At 53.5% G+C, this 18,086-nt stretch overlaps 1 protein-coding gene across 1 annotated transcript in view; it reads left to right on the top strand.

The window, feature by feature from the left end:
• SDHB (succinate dehydrogenase complex iron sulfur subunit B) overlaps positions 1 to 11,854 on the top strand; it is a 29,518-nt gene extending 17,664 nt beyond the window's left edge. Inside the window, exons 3-8 of the mRNA XM_032863558.1 lie at positions 1,003 to 1,088; positions 4,069 to 4,205; positions 4,817 to 4,933; positions 7,449 to 7,550; positions 8,972 to 9,094; positions 11,635 to 11,854. Coding sequence (XP_032719449.1) covers positions 1,003 to 1,088; positions 4,069 to 4,205; positions 4,817 to 4,933; positions 7,449 to 7,550; positions 8,972 to 9,094; positions 11,635 to 11,712 — 643 coding nt within the window. The 3' untranslated portion in view covers positions 11,713 to 11,854. The remainder of the gene's footprint in view (positions 1 to 1,002; positions 1,089 to 4,068; positions 4,206 to 4,816; positions 4,934 to 7,448; positions 7,551 to 8,971; positions 9,095 to 11,634) is intronic.
• Positions 11,855 to 18,086: the final 6,232 nt, after the last annotated feature.

Here is an 18,086-nt window from a genome sequence, read left to right as displayed (position 1 = left end):
TCCTCAAATATCAGAGGTTGTTAAGGTCACAGTTCCCGATCTTAGCAAAGACAGGGCTAGGGCGGTGGGGTATTTGCGCATTGCTGATAGACGGCTAACAGCCCGGTAGCTAATCTCATCCTGGTGATCATTTCACAACAGAGACGCCCGGTTCTGTGCCACACTGTCCTGCTAAACACCTTAAATCCGCACCTTGGCCATGATACCAGTAAAGCTAGGGAAAAGTCTGGGTCATGCTGAAGGCTGTTTGGGGAAGGGGGCGTGTGTTTTTAAATGCCATGCCTTGGGAAGTACACAGGGCAGCGGCCAGAAATGGGTTTGTTGAGCACTGGTCTGTGTGCCAGCGACCATGAAAAGTGCAGCTTTTTAGTTTTTTCTAACAAGCCTGTGACATAAAGATCAGTTCCATTTTACAGATAAGAAGCAGGCTCAGAGAACTTGAGCCATTCCACAGAACTGCACACTACAGGATAACAGTCGTGCTTAAACTGAGCAAATGGGGCAGGCGCTCCCTGCCTCATCTTCCTCCCGGGTCAGTTCACCTGTCGTAGTCCTGTGAGATGTAGCTGCTGCTCTCTGCTTTGTAGGTGGGGAGCTGAGGAGGAAGGGGTTTGCTGAGAACCTGGTGAGTGTCCAAGCCTGGACACTGCCCGGGCTCCCAGGCGCCAGGCCTGCTCCGCAGCGTCCAGGCACAGGTACTGTGGCCCTTCTCCCCACCCCCCGCTCACTGCCCCCATGCAGGTGGACACTCGCAGTGCTGTCGAGTGGGAGACTGTCTCCTGTAGCTTTTCTTTTCCTAGAAATGCATAGGCGGTGTGACTCCGCCGTGCTGAAAATGCAAAAGAATACACAAAAAAGCGTGAAAAAATTGAGTGTTTCCTGAGAAAACCAAATGGATGAGAAGAGCATCTACCGTGTGTAGCATCTCAGATCATACTGTACTGAGGCAGGGACCTTGAACTTGCGTCAGTACAACTGGGGTGTTCTCTTGTTTCTGGGCAGATGTGGTCCTATGGTGTTGGATGCTTTAATCAAGATTAAGAATGAAATTGATTCTACCTTGACCTTCCGAAGATCATGTAGAGAAGGTAAGCATTTCCTTCCTTGTTAGGCTTCAGAAGCTTAGGCTCTGGTTCCGGGGCCTGCCACGACCAGCTAGCAGCCTTCCGCCAGGGGACCTTGCTGGACATCGCACTTCCCCTTTCCTTGGGTAAATGCACCAAAAATTCCAAGTGTTGTATGGGTTACGGTTTCTGAATTTCCTTCCCATCCGGAGCTTTATGTCACGTGGTTACTGCCTTTGTCATCCCCGTGAGCTGCCACACACTTTGGGGACAAGCTGCTCCCGCCTGCTGGCAGCCACCTGGGCACCCCTGCGGAGTTCATTCACGGGAGGGGGGCGGTGAGAGGAGACAGTGGAGAGTTTCTAGTTGGGGTACAGTGCACCCTCCCAGGCTCCCAGCATTACGTGTTCCATGTGTATAGAGCAGCTACTCAGGAGGACCGTTCTGGGTGGGAACAGAGTTTCCCACGGTGTGCTGCTGGCGCCACAGGAGCTGAGTTCAGGCAGTGTTCACACCTGCGTTTTTCATGATAATAGCTGTGTATTTAGGTGACGTGTTAGAAAAATATAATTACTAATGACCATGGAACAGTGACCTGGTTTTTTAAAAGTTTAAAGTAAAATTTAAAAGTTTAAGTAAAAATGAGTTGATTTTAAGAAAACTCGTAAATAATCCTTCAGCTGTGCTCGGACGTAGCAACAATCGCAGAGGGATGGCACAAGGGCTAACAGGTCCTGATGGCCCTAGAGCCCCGTCAGTGTACCAGGCTCTGTTCTGTGCACTGGACAGGGCTAGACCGGCACTATTAGCATTTAGGCCCAGGGAGGTTAAGGGACTCCAAAAAACACGCAGATAGTGAGGAGCCAGGAGTCAGCCAGAGTTGTCAGATTCCGGAATTGCGCTCAGGCGGTACACTCTGCTGCTCTCCAGGCTTGGAAAACCTGGGATCAAACCCAAACAGGGTCGCTTGAGCCACGACCAGTGGGAAGCTTCTTCCTGAAATGACCTTCCAGAAAGGGAAAAATCACTATAGCTCTTGGCCCGTCACTTTTTGCCTGTGTTCTGCTATACATTTCAAGTATTTCAGTCCTGCCAAGACATCTGCTTTGATTCAGCTAATTGTAGAGGATGGGAGTTAGTGTACCAAACGCTGACAGATAGTATGATAGTCGTGCTGAGTCCTGCTGTTAGGGAACGCTCTGCTGTAATTAAATACCAGCCTTCCCATGTACGTCCTGGCAACGTAGGAAATAGAGATGCTTTTCAGTAACCTTTCCCCATAAGACTTTTTCAGAGCCGAGAACATAGGATGTGACCCATCTGGACAAAAAAGTATTAGGCAGAATGATACCGATTGCCGCTCCTTTTTATTCCCTCATTGACTGTTAAGAGAATTTCCAGGGAGCCTTTTTCGGAGAAGACTCACTGGATTTTTTTTTTTTTTTTTTAAGATTTTATTTATTTATTTGACAGATCGAGATCATAAGTAGTCAGAGAGGCAGGCTGAGAGAGAGAGGAGGAAGCAGGCTCCCTGCTGAGCAGAGAGCCCCGTGTGGGGCTCGATCCCAGGACCCTGGGATCATGACCGGAGCTGAAGGCAGAGGCTTTAACCCACTGAGCCACCCAGGCGCCCCTCACTGGATTTATTTTTTAAATTGTATTTGATTTCTTACAAGAACATACTTCTCTGGTTGGATGCTGGGCACACGTAAATATTTTGATAGCATTCAGTCTCCTGGGAAACTTTAGGAGTATTTGCTTATGATGGGTCTTTGTTGTCTCTTACACGCTTATACTAAGATTTACAGGAGGGCTTCTGGGTGGCTCAGTCGGTTAAGCGTCTGCCAGCTCAGGTCACAATCTTAGGGTCCTGGGGTCGAACCCCACATCGGGGCTCCCTGCTCAGCGGGGCATCTGCTTCTCACTCTCCCTCTGTGCTCTCCCTCTATCTCTCTCTCAAATAAGTAAAATCTTTAAAAGAAAAAAAAAAAAGATTTACAGAAGAAGAGGGGGTGGTCTTCCTAAAGTGACAGCCCAGTGCAGGTCTCACAAGTAATAACATTTCTGAAAAAACAGCTTCCGAAAAGTGGGTTCAGATTGCTTGGTCCTCTTTAAACTCTGAAATACCAAGGCACTTCCCATACACGGCAAGGAAAGTGTCATTTTCAGGGTCTTTGGTCAGCACCTTATTTTTGCTTGGTTTGCTTTTCTTTTTTTTTTTTTTTTTTTTTTTTTTTTAAGATTTTATTTATTTATTTGGCAGACAGAGATCACAAGTAGGCAGAGAGGCAGGCAGAGAGGCAGGCAGAGAGAGAGGTGGAGGCAGGTTCCCTGCAGAGCAGAGACCCCGATGCGGGGCTCGATCCCAGGACGCTGGGATCATGACCTGAGCCGAAGGCAGAGGCTTAACCCACTGAGCCACCCAGGCGCCCCGGTTTGCTTTTCTTACACGTGAGTTCATTCTTCTCCCTGGCAAGGCAGTGTTCAGGCGGTCTATGTGGGTGTCGTGTCCCCAGGGCAGCCCCTGTGCTGCTAGTTCAGTGGGGACGATAGAGTAAGGGTTGTGTGTGGGTTATCTGTGTCCAGGCCTCAGCTGGAAGATGACCAGCACAGGGTCAATTTCCTTGTGGGTCCAGCCTGTCACAGTTTGAGGACCAATAACAGGGGCTTTTTAAAAAGGGGTTGGGGTGCTGATTTATTTCCAAAAATGCATGAGGACTGGCATGGGAAGTCCATGATGCCCACAGTGCCCCGGGCCCCTTCTGTCTCCAGTGCCGCCTGCAGCATGTAGATTCCACAGATGGGTTGCCTCCTGGTCACAAAATAGCATTTGGAGCTACAGTCATTAGATCTGTATTCCAAGCGGTAAGATGGAGAAGGAAAACGCCACGGGGCTCCTTGGCCACTGCTCCTGATAGTAGGGAAATGACACTCCAGAAAAAGAGTTTGAAGCTGGACTGATGGGCCTTGGGTGAGGAAGTGCTAAATGCGTTCTCTCTCTCAGGCATCTGTGGCTCTTGTGCCATGAACATCAACGGAGGCAACACTCTGGCTTGTACCCGGAGGATCGACACCAACCTCAGCAAAGTCTCAAAAATCTACCCTCTTCCGCATATGTATGTGATAAAGGACCTTGTTCCCGTGAGTTTCTGCCTCCCCCCATCCCACTCTCTCCCCCACTGTCCCCACCCCACTTTTTATTTTGGGGGGAGAAGGAAGGAGGTGTGCGTGAGGGAGAGATGTGTTACCATTCTCTAGGGCAGGCTTTCCTCCGGAGTTTCACGAAGGAATTTGAATGGTACAAGGTAAACAGGCCTAGAAGATTCTCCAGCCTCTCATTGGAGAGGATTGTTGGGGAATAACAAGGCATAGGATTTTAGAGCTGGAACAGTCCTGGAATCAAGAATTTGGCCGTTAACTACAAAGAATTCATGTGGAAAATACCAGCGGGGAAGGTACCGGTTGTTACACGTACTTCAGTCTCTGCCTCCCCGTGTGTGAGCACCTTCCCCGACAGGGCTGCGGGATTGCAGGGTTTCCCGAGTGGGTGGAGGAGAGATTGCCCAGAAGCGAATAACGCCTGTGACTGTTTCTCCTCCGGTCATCTTCGCGTGGGTCCTCGCCAGGGGCAGAGAGACCTCTGCTGGTGTGGGATGGGGAAATGGGCCGCGTCCCAGAAACAGGGTGAATACGAAAGCTGGGGAGTGATAGTAGACTCTGACCTTCTTTTGTCGTCTTCCTCTTAACCTCAGGACCTGAGCAACTTCTACGCTCAGTACAAATCCATCGAGCCTTATTTGAAGAAGAAGGACGAGTCCCAGGAGGGCAAGCAGCAGTATCTACAGTCCATAGAAGATCGTGAGAAACTGGTCATTAATCCCCACTTATTGTCTTGCCTTGCTAGGAAGCATGGCTTGGGGAGATGGGGTGGGGAGTAGCAGCACGGGACGCTGCAGACCATTTGCGGAGTGTGTTCTGAAAGGAACTGCAAGAGCATCTGTCCGAGGAGACACCGTCCTCTCAGGGCCGGGGGGTCATGTGATCCCACAAGAGCCCCCCCCGTGGACCAGGGATCTGGCGCACAGCTGCCCTGCCTGGAAGGGCAGATGATTACCATGTTGCAGGATGGTTGTTTCAGGGGAAACCTGTATGCAAATGATTGGGTCTTGCCAAGGCAACAGCTCTGTCAGAGCTGCTCTTTAACAGAGTGGCCACGTCAGACACGAGCTGGCCCCTGGCAGTCGTGCTCCCAGCCTGTGTTACAGGTGGCCGCCAGTCGGGCACTGGAACCTTGCCGTTCTTTCCTAATGCCAAGGGTCCGGGGGATTGCTGGGTGGGGCGGTGACAGCCTGTCACTCTCTTGGCGTCTTACAGTGAACATTCTCCAGTTTTTGGTCCGATTCTCCAGCCCTCCGTTTGCACCTGCAGTCCTAGCACTTCCAGTGTCCTTGTGGGGAGGGAGCGGTGGGAGGGAGACCCAACAGATGGGTCCCAACAGTATGGACAGTGTGACTGCACGGGGCCAAGAGGACAGCATGTCTGTGCGTCCCGCGTTCCTCCGGGGTGGCGGCGGGGTCTTACTCCTTCCTGAGTCCCAAGGCCCTGGCGCGGGTTACTTATCGGTACGTATTAGGCACGTGGATGAGTAAACGCCCTGTACCTTCTAGACGTCAGATGGTTGAGGCCCTCTCCTCTTCCCTATGGAATTAAGACAGGACAGTCCTCGTGTGAGGGCCTGGCGCTCTGGGTAGAGCGGTGCGGCGCAGGCAGCTTTCTCCTGTGTCGGGAGTCCCTTGTCCTCAGGACAGCGCTCTGCCCAGCAATCCTGACTCGCACAGAGGGTGTGACTGTGCAGGGCCGCAGGGCCGGCTTGGAACTGGTCTCTCTGGGCCACCTCACCCTCCTGCATTCCTCCGGTAGGCAACCCCAGCTAGGAACCGCCTGTTGGGTGCGCGGTACTAAGGCACAAAGAGTCTCCCTGAGCGCGTTTTCTACATGATCCAAGTTTACACCTTTAAATACCAAAAATTTGTTAAGCATTTTTCACTTCCTTAAATGAGTATGCTGAGCATAGCTTTTTCTCACAGTTTTAAAAGCCATAATGGTCGCTGTGGGTGATTAGAAAATACAAGTAACTATTTTTAAATATAAATAATCTGTAATATTCCAGCACCCAAGGATAATGTCCATGGACAACTACTTTTGTTTTTTTCTTTTATATGCTACATTACATTTTTCTGTAGATGGGATCAAATGTAAATACGCCTTTGTGTCCTGCCTTCACTTTTGTCACTGTGAGCATTTTCCCATGTTCTTACGAATTCTTCATAAGCATTTGCCCAAACATTGCTTTGTGCTACTTCAGTTGAATGCACTGTGCATTATGTAACGTCCACCTACTGTTGCACAATGAAATTCTCTCCAGTTGTTCACTGTTACGAATAAGGCTGGATAAACATCTTGATCTTTCAAGTTCTGGCCAAAAATGTGAGTTCCTTTTCTTGTTAATAGGTTTTTCTGTAAGTGGACCAAAGAACATGACTATCTTGAAGGCTCTTAAGCCTGGCACCCTGTGCTTTCTAGACCAGTGGGGAAGTGTGCGTTCCCACATGCTCTCTGAGAACAGAGATTTTGTTAAAGACTCGTGGTTACAGTCGTGACTGTCAACTCTGTGTCATCTGTTACAGTCAGACGTCACTGTACTCTGTCGTGCTGCTTTTAATCAGTTTCTGGTTTTCACAAAATTAGAAAGCCTGGTTTTTTAGAACTGGCTGGACAAATTGAGTCAGCATGGCGGGGTTCAAGTGCAAGGAGGTATTTCAGAGTCGGACCGCCTGGGTCCCATCCTGCAAACCTGGCTGCTTGCAGCTCTGCGACCCTGGACCAATGACTTAATCTGTCTGCGACTCCAGTAGTCCTCAGGCCGTAGCATAGGGTTGTTGGGATGATCAAATGAGGGAAAGTGAGTTGGCACAGGGGGCTTATTTAAGATATCGTCCCCGTTGCCAGCCCAGGCAGAGACCAGGGTAGACTCCTCAGTGGCCCAGTATGCAGGTCCTTGCTCATTGCTCCTAGCGAGCATTCTCGGTGGTAGGGTATTTGGGGTGGGTTGGTTGGTTTTTCATGGTTTTTTTAGACGATTGAGAGGTTAGTGTTTATTAGAGGGTAAGTGCCAGCTCTGGGTTCTAACCCAGCAGACATGTATATTTAATTCCAAGACATTTTCCATGAACTTGATAATCTCCGCAAGCCACCCCTAAGACTTTGCCAGGGAAACTCACACAGGCGGGCGCTTTGTTCGCGCCTCGACCCCAGCATCACGACCCGTCACCTGGAGACGTGGCCGTCTGGTGCGCGTCCTGACTGCCCTTCCCCCGCACGCAGGACGGGCTGTACGAGTGCATCCTCTGTGCCTGCTGCAGCACGAGCTGCCCCAGCTACTGGTGGAACGGAGACAAGTACCTGGGACCTGCGGTTCTCATGCAGGTAAGGCGCTCCCTCGCTGCCCTACGGGCACTTGACGCTGAGGTGGCCCCGGGCGTCGGGCTGGCGCAGCCGCCGGAGCGGCTGACGCTCGGCTTCAGCTCAGGTCCTGACCTCAGGGTCCCGAGAGCCAGCCCTGCCTCGGGCTCCACGCAGGGGTGGAGTCTGCTTCTCTCCCTCTGCCCCTCCTGTGTGTTCTCTCCCTCCCCCCCCCCCCACCCCCAATAAAAAAAAAAAAAAAAAAAAAAAAAAAAAAAAGGAAGTCCAAGAGGACAGTATATTGTTGGAAACCAGGCGTTCCAGCGGGCATCCAGTACAACCAGGACCGTCTTCACTTGGCTTTCAGTAAATCTTTGCCTGCAAAATACCTCATTCTGTGTGCTGCGGGCCACCCCAAAGGGTGCTGGCGTGCTTTTTGATAAAATAGGCCTTGCAGGTGTTTAAACGTATCCCCTGTGCAGCTGGCGTTTGTCTACCCACTCGCCCACCGCCCCCCGCACACCGCATCTGTCGGGGGCCACCCAGCGCCCTCGGACGGGGGTGTCTGACATGCGAGCAGGGGAAAGCCATTTCTTGGAGGGGCAGCTTGCCAGCTCTAAGGCTGGAACTGGTTTCCAGGCTAATGAAAGCCTGGAGTCCTGGGCTTCGGGGTTATTTGGCAAGAAGGCAGCACTGCTTTTCCGTGCACGTGCGAACGCGTATAGTTCACTGCAAAGAAACTGCCTTCGTTCCCAGAAAGCTGTGCTTTTGCAATCTGTGGTCAGTGCTTTTCACAGACTCCCAATTCCAAAAAGCAAGTTCTCATTTCTCATCCTCCCACAAAAAGGGAAGTTACAAGCTGTGTGACTGTATTAGCAGTATTGATGTCCGTCCACAGAAAACATCGAATAATGAGGCGTGTGCACGGTGGGCCTCTGCCCCCCCCCCAACGCAGTGAGTTGCGGGGGGACAAGCAGCCCTCGCTTCACTGCGCGAGCAGCCCGGGCTGCCTTCGGCCGTTGCGAGCCAGGCCCCGGGGCAGATAGACCAAGAGTCCATCCAGGAGACATACGGTCTCCTGACAGATCTCCTAAGTCATGGGTCTACTAGAAGACCTAGGTTGGTGCTGTGAAGACAGAGTCATGTGACACCGTCCCTGCCTTCCCGCGCTCAGAATCCGGGCAGGAAGCCAGTGAGCACCTTGAGATAATGAGACGATGCCTGATGACGTGATGAAGCACCAGGGTACCCGGGGTGCTGTGCCCTGAGGAGGGGGCACCGTAGTAGAGAGTGGTTCTCGAGGAGGGACTCTCCCAGACAGATGGCAGGAACCACAGAGCAGAGACAGGCCTCTCAGCTGAGGGACTCCCTTTCTGCTGCTCCCCCGGGGCTCTGAGCGGGCCGGTTGGGATGCCAGCATGGCTCATCGGCCCCCGGCTCCCCAGGCCTACCGCTGGATGATTGACTCGAGGGACGACTTCACGGAGGAGCGCCTGGCCAAGCTGCAGGACCCGTTTTCCCTGTACCGCTGCCACACCATCATGAACTGCACCAGGACGTGCCCCAAGGTACGCGGTCCCCAGCCCTGCCTGCAGGGCTCCGGGAGAGGGGCTGGAGAACCAGGTCTCCCCGGATGAGCTGAGCTTTGAGGACCAGACTGGCTCGGGCCCTCCCCCTCCGGAGAAAGGTTTCCTTGCGGGGCACACACGGGCCTAGAGGAGTCCGCGTGCCCCAGGAATCCACAAGCAGGAACCTGTCCTCGCTCTCCCTGACTCAGGAGCCTCGAGAGGTGGCAGAAGGCGGGTAGCTGTGGGGACTGGATCCCGGCTCCGTGTCGCAGGGTCTCCGCTCACAACGCTGTTGCCAACATGCTGTGCTCTCACAGGAGCCCCTTTGTCCCCGGTGTCCCTCGGTCAGGGCTCCTCTCCACACTTTCCCCAATCCTGCTTATCCTCCCCCTTCTTGCGCTCCCTTTGACCTTTGGCTCCCGCCACTGCCCATCTCTCAGCCTGCCTGTGGGGCCTGCATGCCAGCAGGATGGCCCGCTGTGGCCTCCGCTCAGGTGCCGACCCTGGTCTGCTCAGTGGGCAGGGAGCGCCCAGGGCCACGCGGCTCAGGACACGGCTACCGTTTGAGCAGAGACTGTGGGCAGAGCGGGGTCCCTGAGAGAGGCAGCGAGGGAACAGGCAGCAAGATGGAAAACTCCAGGGTACCCAGTTGGGAGTTTTTAAAAAGGAGGTGGGGGGAGATAGCATAGCTTAAACAGGAAATGAGACTGGGTAATTCCCTGCTTTTTTGCCTGGAGACTGTTTCCAGGGCCCTCTGTCTCACGGTGCTTCTCATGTCCGGCCAGCAGTGGGGCCTGGGGGCCCCCCCGGTGAGGGAGAGCACAGGCTTCAGCCTGGCACGCGTGAGCCGTTAGTAGCTGGGCCCGCACACGGGAGCCCCATCTGGGCTCCTAACCTTTGCAGCAGACAGGAACAGAGGCCCTTCGTGACCTGAGGGACTAGACGAGGCCCGGGTTGTGTGAGCTGGAAGGGTCCCTTCCACAGCTGGGGACGCTGAGCCCCGGGCACAGGGGGTGGGCTGCCAGCCACTTGCTGAGGTCGCTGTTGGGGCAGGGCCGGGAGAGCCCCCCAGACTCCCTGACCCGGTTCTTCCTGCTGCCCCAGGTGTGCTGGTGGGCACAGACCCCCCAGGTCCTGCGGTAAACGGGGGTGGGCAGGGGCGCCACGGAGGCCCTTGCAGTTTCCATGCTGTGCACAAACACGCCGCTCCTGTTCCGTCTCACACTGCCTTTTCCCCTTAATTTCCTTGGGAGACCATTCTGTATCCGTCTTTGAAGAGTGTCCTCTCTCCCTTTCTCTCTGAAGATCTCTTGTTTCTTTTTCTTTTTTCCTCCTTTCCATGCACTTTTTTTTTCCCACCACAAAAGTGCTTTTTTTTGCAGTTGAGTTGCACAGACAAAAGCTTCCCAGCTGGGTGGGATGAGGCAGTCACCAGTATAGACTGTGCCGGGAGTGAGGGAGAGTAGACTGCGTACGAAAGCTCCCCACCGTCTGGAGCCTCCAGGTCACGGAGTCCACATCAGCCTGCGGGTCTCCGCGGAAGGCATCCTGGTGCGCGGGACCACACCATAGCAGGCAGAAGGGGGCGGTGGCCTTGTGCGGGGACCGCAGGGCACACAGCAACAGCCACATAGCCCAGGATGGGGTGGCTAGGCCTGACCATAGGGCATCAGGCCCTGGGGAGTCTGTGGGCAGGGGGTCCTCAGGGCCAGGCCTGGGGGGAAATCTGGGCAGGACCAGGGGGCCGAGCTGGCTTGGTCTCAGGCAGAGCTGGGCACTTGGCACCAGGGAGAAAGTTGTTACAAATGTCCCCTCCTTGCTCAGTCTTCTCTGCGTGCTTGTTGACAATATGTGTGCGTACAAACTCGGCCCTGAATTTCTTGCCCCTCAGAGGGCATGGCCACATGTCCTTGGCCAGTTCCTGGGTGTTAGAGGCGACAGACTTTGCTTCCTGCTCAGGTCTTCACGAGCCGTCTTCTGGGCCTCTTCCCACACACTTAAGTGTCAGGATTAGAGCTGTCCTGCTAGAACGCAGCACTCTTCAGAGGAGCCCTTGTCTCGTTTTTCACATCTTCACGTGTCTGCCTACCTGTAGGCGGTCGGCAGGTCTGCGCAGGGTTTCATTGTGGTGCTTCCTGCAGAACCAGTGCGGGCCAGACTGCCGATGGCGCTTGGGAGGGGCCACCCACGAGGCTTGGGTCACCCAGGAGGGCGCGTGTGTGCCCTGGGGAATGTGTAAGGATCCAAGGGCGGCTGGCTGCTTGGGACACCGGCCATGGCCGTGGAAGAGCCGCCCTCTCCTGGATGTGTGTGCACACGGCAGGAGGCGGGGGGGGGTGGGGGGGGGTCGGCCCTGGGCAAGGCTCTCACTGCCAGGAGGCCAGTGCAGGTGGAGGCGGGAGAGCCCTGAGCCCAACTCCCTGGCTTTTGGAAGGGTGCTGTTCGCATCCGCCTTGCTTTGTCCCTGTCCCACTGGGGGGTTTGCCCAAGGCGCTGGCCTCGCTGACCTGGTGATATCAGTTCTCTTCTCTTTTCTCAAGGGGCTGAATCCAGGCAAAGCTATTGCTGAAATCAAGAAAATGATGGCCACCTATAAGGGGAAGAAGGCGTCCGTGTAACTGTTCCCACACTCAGCACGACAGCCAGCTCGGCTAGACGTGCTGTATCTCCAATCTGAGTCCCTTCGGAGGTCTTGGTTTTCCATGAATACAGCATGTATAATAAAGATTTTAAGAAATAAATAAATGTTATTCTACTTTATTAACAAAAAAGCAAGCCTGTTCCTTTTACTCCCTGAAGAGGAATGCACGGGTGCCAGAAGGAAGAGTCCCTGTCCTCGGAGAGGGGCCGGCGCCTGCGCTGAGCCCTGGGGCGTGGGGCGGGGCCTGTCTGCACAGGGGAACGAGCAGGGGGTTCCCTTTGCCCCTTCCCCACTCCACACCCTTGGGTGGGTTCCTCCTCCAGTCTCGCCGTGTGTCCGTCTGTACGGGGAGGGTGGTGCCTGGCCGCCTCACCCATGGCTGCGGGAACAGACTTTCCTGCACGCTCACTGTTGGCTCTTGTAGAATTACCGATGCGAGGTTGGCTGCCTCCCAACACGGAGCAGTGACCAGGTCAGCTGTGACCTGGAGTTCCACGGCGGACCTCCAGGGGTCTCTCCCGGCAAGCTCGGGTTCCCAGCACTTGGCTTTACCACCGAGGCCGCAACGCTCACTAAAAGCCAGACAGGGCAAAAGTGCATCAGGGCAGAAGTGAAAGGCCCTCCGAACAGCCCACCCACCCCCGCTGATGGTTGTATTTCCTCCCAGACCTTTATGTCCTGACAAATGGGCACACAGAAAGCTTTCCCTTCCAAATCAGGGTGTGATATGGGGCAACTGGGTGGCTCAGTTAAGCGTGGAACTCGGGTCATGATCGCAGAGTCGTGAGATCGAGCCCGGTGTCGGGCTGAGTGTGGCATCTGCTTGGGATTCTCTCCCTCCCCCACACCCACCTCCCCCCCCACCCCTGGCACATGCACTCCGTCTCTCTCAATAAAATCTTAAAATCTTAGGGAAAAAAGCGGGGTGTGATCTAACCTGTCCGCTTCCCATTTTTCCTCCTTTACTGCAGTCACATCCATGTAGCAAATGTACATCCTCAGCCATCGTTAAGTGCTCTATTAGCGGCAGGACGTACATTCGCATCATTGTGTAGCCGCCCCCACCGTCTGGACCTCTGTGTCCTGCAAAACTCGTCCCCATGAAACGACTGCCCCACCCCGGCCACCACCCTTCTACTTCTGTTTGCAGGACTGACGGCTCCCTCCTGAGAGGGCGGCCCGGCAGTATTTCCTCTTTGGTAAACACTTCACTTAGCATAAAATTCTCAGGGTTCCTCTGTGTTGTAGCCTATTGTCAGAACCACTTTTCTTTTTTTTTTTTTTTTTAAGATTTTATTTGTTTATTTGACAGAGATCACAAGTAGGCAGAGAGGCAGGCAGAGAGAGAGAGAGAGGGAAGCAGGCTCCCCGCTGAGCAGAGAGACCTACACGGGGCTCGATCCCAGGACCCCGAGACCATGACCCGAGCCGAAGGCAGAGGCTTTAACCCACTGAGCCACCCAGGTGCCCCAACCTTTTTTTGTTTTTTAAGTTTTTATTTTTAAGGAGCACCTGGGTGGCTCAGTCCATGAAGCATCCAACACTAGATTTCAGCCCCGGTCATGGGATCAAGACCTGCCTTGGGCTTTGTGCTGAGTAGGGGGCACTGAGGATCCTCGCTCCCTCTCCCTCTGCCCCTCCCCAACCCGCCCCCAACCCTGTGCATACTCTAAAAGCAAAAAATAAATGATCTCTACACCACCGTGGGGCTTAAGCCCACAACCCTGAGATGAAGAGTCACATGTCCGTGGGGGCCTGGGTGGCTCAGTCGTTAAGTGTCTGCCTTCAGCTCAGGCCCTGATCCCAGGGTGCTGGGATCGAGCCCCACATGGGGCTCTCTGCTCAGCGGGAAGTCTGCTACTCTCTCTCTTTTGTGTTCCTCCCTCACTGTGTCTCTCTCTGTCAAATAAATAAATAAAATATTAAAAAGTAAAAGTCGCATGTCCCACCAAATGAGCCAGCCAGGTGCCCCTGAACTTGCTTTTTCAGGCTGAAGAATCCTCCCTTGGGTGTAGACCCCACATTTTGTGGACTCATCCATCCCGCAGTAGACACTTGGGTTGCTTCCACGTCTTTTAGCTGTTGTGAATCACAGCAGCCTTCTGTTTTCACCCCACGATAACAGAGGGCCTCTTTGATGTTAATAAAGATCTACCTGTGTGTGTGATTTAAATTCCGCTTGAGCCTTTCGAACCCCAGATTCAAAGCTCTGGCGCAGGTGCACGGTGACCAACCCTCCTCTCCCTCGGGAGCACTCCACAGTGGCTCTTTTCACCCACAGCAGTGAGATCAGCAGAGAAACAAAGGCCTCTTGGCGTTGCCATTGCGAGGCAGGCAGCTAAGATAAATGTCTGACTCATCCAGGATGAACCTTAATGAGCGTTTCTGGCTTTGAGAAGGGACAGCTCAGCAGGACTCGTCTCCATTATTAGGAGAGTTTAGGTGCTAGGGGTAGAGATGAGTAATATGTGTTCCCTGCCACCGAGGAGCCCAAGTCACCAACTTAAAAAGGAGCGGACACTGATTCATGAGAAATTCAGAACAGGGTCTTTGCCCTGAAGTGTCCAATCTCAAATTCTTGACCAGCCCTGGAAGACTACATGGTACCCCGTCCTCAGGAAGTGGGAATCTAAAGACCCCAGCAGTCCCCACACCTTCCACGCCCGCTCACACTCTGTCCACCTCTATCGGCCCTGGGAAGGTCCCAGTTCTTGGATCCACATATGATTTGACTTTACTTCTCGTGCCTTGTTGGATAGAGAAAAAAGGGTTTTTCTCGTGCATGAAGTCATGGCTTGGAATGCCAGCTCTGCGCCACTGGCTCCGGGGACGAGGCAGTGTCCTGTCCTGGGAGCTGCCACCGCTGGTCTTCTTCTGCACCTGGCAAATACATGACTGCCGGCCACTGTCACCACGTCTCAGTGACCCACCCATGGTTGCACTTACTGCTTATTTAATCTTTCCCTGGATTTTGGGCAAACATTCCATCTCAACAGTCACAAAGACTTTTCTAATAAAAACTTCATAGTTGAGCAGACAAAGGGTATTTTGTCCCTTATGCTACTTCCGTGGCCCCGACCGTGTCCAGTCAATGTGCCTTCATTCACAAAAGTAATATTGTGGAATTCCTCAAATTTCTCTAAGACGGGACCCAGCCATCTTTTCTTCCCTGGTCTTTGGGCAACTTGAACTTCTGTGCCTCTGTTTTCCTATCTATAAAATGGGAATTAATAGCATTCACCGCTCAGAATTGTGGTTCAGGGGTGCCTGGGTGGCTCAGTGGGTTAAGCCTCTGCCTTCAGCTCAGGTCGTGATCTCAGGGTCCTGGGATCAAGCCCCGCATCAGGCTCTCTGCTCAGCAGGGAGCCTGCTTCCCCCCAACACCCCCACCTGCCTCTCTGCCTACTTGTGATCTCTCTCTCTGGCAAATAAATAAATAAAATCTTTAAAAAAAAAAAAAAAAAGAACTGTGGCTCAATTCCAAATGAAAATAATAAATGTGAGTTCTCAACCCCCCCTCCGAAAAGTAAATATGTGAGCTGATAGATATGTGAACTCAGGGAAGACAATCCTTTATACCTCAAAAAACTTGAAAAAGAAATTTTAAATAAATACTTAACATATTAATTTCCAAAGAAAATAAAGACAAATGGGACAGCATCTAGCCTGCGGTAGAGCAAATGCTCCAGAAACACAATTGAGTGGATTTGTCTTGAATCCCCATGGCGTGGAAGGCCCCCTCAGGGTCACAGGAACCACCCAGGACTTCCGGCCAGAGTGAGGGAACTCCTGTCTAGAGGATGGTTTTTTTGGGCGCTCGTTTCTGGGGTCACACTGACCGCTCAGAGTGCTGCAACAGACCCCAACACCCAAATTTTCTCAGGTCCTTCTCCTTGCCCAGGAGACTATAAGACAAATTGTGAAACCCCCCCCTTTTTGTGTCCAGACAGGCATCATCCTGTCATGGGGTTTGTTTCTAGAAGAGAAAATCCACTTTTGTTGCAAAAATCTAGTGAAACTGGCGAAATGGAGAAGTAAGGCAATGCTCCAGAAAAAACAGGTTCACACTAGTGACTTGTCAAACCTTTGGCCACTTGGACCAGGCATATTTTATGTCCTTCTCTGGGGGGCCCCCAAGGGAGCCGCCACTTGCAAGGAAAATTCCTTGATGGGCTCTGACCCACATGTGACTAGAGCCCAACCCACAGACCACTCAGAGGACCACACTGTGAGAGCCACTTCCCCAAAGGTAAACCCAGCAGACGGCAGGACCTTCCACATCCTCTGTGGTTTGGAAAGAAGCTTCCTCTGTCCTCCTGCAGGTCAAGGCAACAGGCGGGGCAGCAGGTGCGGCTCCTTCCCAGATGGCTTAGAGGGCGGAGCCTCTTCAAAGTCCAGCCCAGGGGACCAATCTGGCAAGGCGATCTCTGAGACCCTTGTTTTATGAAGCATCCAGCCCAGCACCAGGAGCTAGAGAAAGCGACCAGCTTTCCCCAAGCACCTGCTATCTCCTTCCGCCCTCTGAACGGCTTCCGTTTTCCACAGCAGGAGAGGGGCTCAGTGAGGGAAAGTGACTTTTTAAAGCTCGTCCAGCTAAAAAGCACCCGATGCGCATCGTAACCCAGGTCTCTGGGGCCACAGTCCAGCTCCAGTCCCCGTACCACACTGCCTCTTGGCAAGGCCATCCTAGCGAGCCATTTCTCTGAACCCAGCCATTCTGCTTGCTGTGGGGGGTCTGGGTTCCCCAGGCAAGAGGTCCATCAGGCGTGAGGCTGGGCTCTGAAGGAGGACATGGGGACTCGGAGAAGTCACCTGCCCACACTACGAATCTCATCAGCAGATGACACAGCACTTCTCAACGGAGTGAAGCCAGCCACACCTCCAGTGGTCGAGCTGCAGGGCCAGGAGCCTGCCCGAGCTCAGCAAGCGGCTCCACTGTCCCCCTGTCCCTCCCCCCCACCGACCCCACTCAAAATAGAACCCTGGGGGCGCCTGGGTGGCTCAGTGGGTTAAGCCTCTGCCTTTGGCTCAGGTCATGATCTCAGGGTCCTGGGATCGAGCCCCACATCGGGCTCTCTGCTCAGCAGGGAAATTGCTTCTCCCTCTTTCTCTGTGCCTGCCTCTCTATTTGTGATCTCTCTGTCAAATAAATAAATAAAATCTTAAAAAATAAATAAATAAACAGACCCCCGGGAGCGTCTCCAATGCCACACTCCTGCACTCCACATGCCACCCATCAGAAAGTGCTGTCAGCGTTTGCTCCTTTAGCAAATGTCTGCATGCGTTCCTGCCATGTATCTGGTACTGTCAAGGCCTTCCCTGCTTTCCCTTCTGGAGTCTATCCTGCACCATTACCCCCCCATCGAAGTTCTGGCTCCTTCCAGCCCTTTCCATGACAGGTTATTATTGCTGGAGTTTTCTCTGCCTGCCTTTGGCTGCTCATGGTGTCTGTCCCATTCACTGTCCTGTTCTCAGCTCCTAGAACAGTGCCTGGCATGGCGCATGTCACACTGGATGGATAATGAATAGGGCCAGTCCTATCCTGGCCCTAATATGATCCTTCCCTGATTTGCCCCAGACCCTGGGGTCTTGGATTCACAGTCGGCCTTTGGAAGTCCTTAGTCCAGAAGCCACCAACCCCAGGTTAGGGGACACTGTGTCTGCACCTGTCAGAACAGGGCAGTGTGCTCCACACTGCATACAGGGACAAAGTGTCCGTGCCTGTCAGGGCCTCCATCCATCCCACTTGTGCAGGGGTACCCGCAGTCATGCTGCGAGGCTTCTGGGAGCTGGGCTATCCCTCGGCTCTCCCTCTGGCGTTTCAGACGCCTCCCATGCCTCACTGCAGAGGCTCCCCTTGTCCACGCACATGTCGGAGTCTGTGAGTCTCTGCGCGGGTGTGTCTTCCTTCTTTAGTGTTTATCAAGCCACGTCAGGTGCTGTCCCAAGTGTTTTATGTTTTCCCTCACGTGAGGCTCACAACTCTATGAGGCGGGCATCGTGGATGTCACTGCCATCGCGTAGGTTAAGAAAGGAGGCCCAGAGAGTTAGGTGACTTGCGCAAGGTCACACAGCCTGGAAAGGTGGAGGCCAGCCGAAAGCCGTAGGCAGAGGCCTTAGCTACTGCGGTAGGCAGCTGGGGCTCACTCCGGGTCTACAGCGCACGCGCGGCGCTTGTATCTGTGTTTCTGAGTGTCACAGCGCTGTTGCGTATGGTGCGTTGTCTCTACGTGTCACCTGTGTGTGTGACTCTGTATGTGTGTGTGTGTGTGTGTGTCCGAGGGTTGCTGTCTCATAGTGTGTGTCTCTGTGTTCTTGTGTCTGAGGGATGGGAGTCGCAGTCCCTGAGCA

Source organism: Lontra canadensis, unplaced genomic scaffold (genome assembly GCF_010015895.1).
Source record: "Lontra canadensis isolate GAN:19392208 unplaced genomic scaffold, GSC_riverotter_1.0 scaffold25, whole genome shotgun sequence".
Taxonomy (NCBI): domain Eukaryota; kingdom Metazoa; phylum Chordata; class Mammalia; order Carnivora; family Mustelidae; genus Lontra; species Lontra canadensis.
This window is presented reverse-complemented; position numbering and strand designations above follow the sequence as displayed.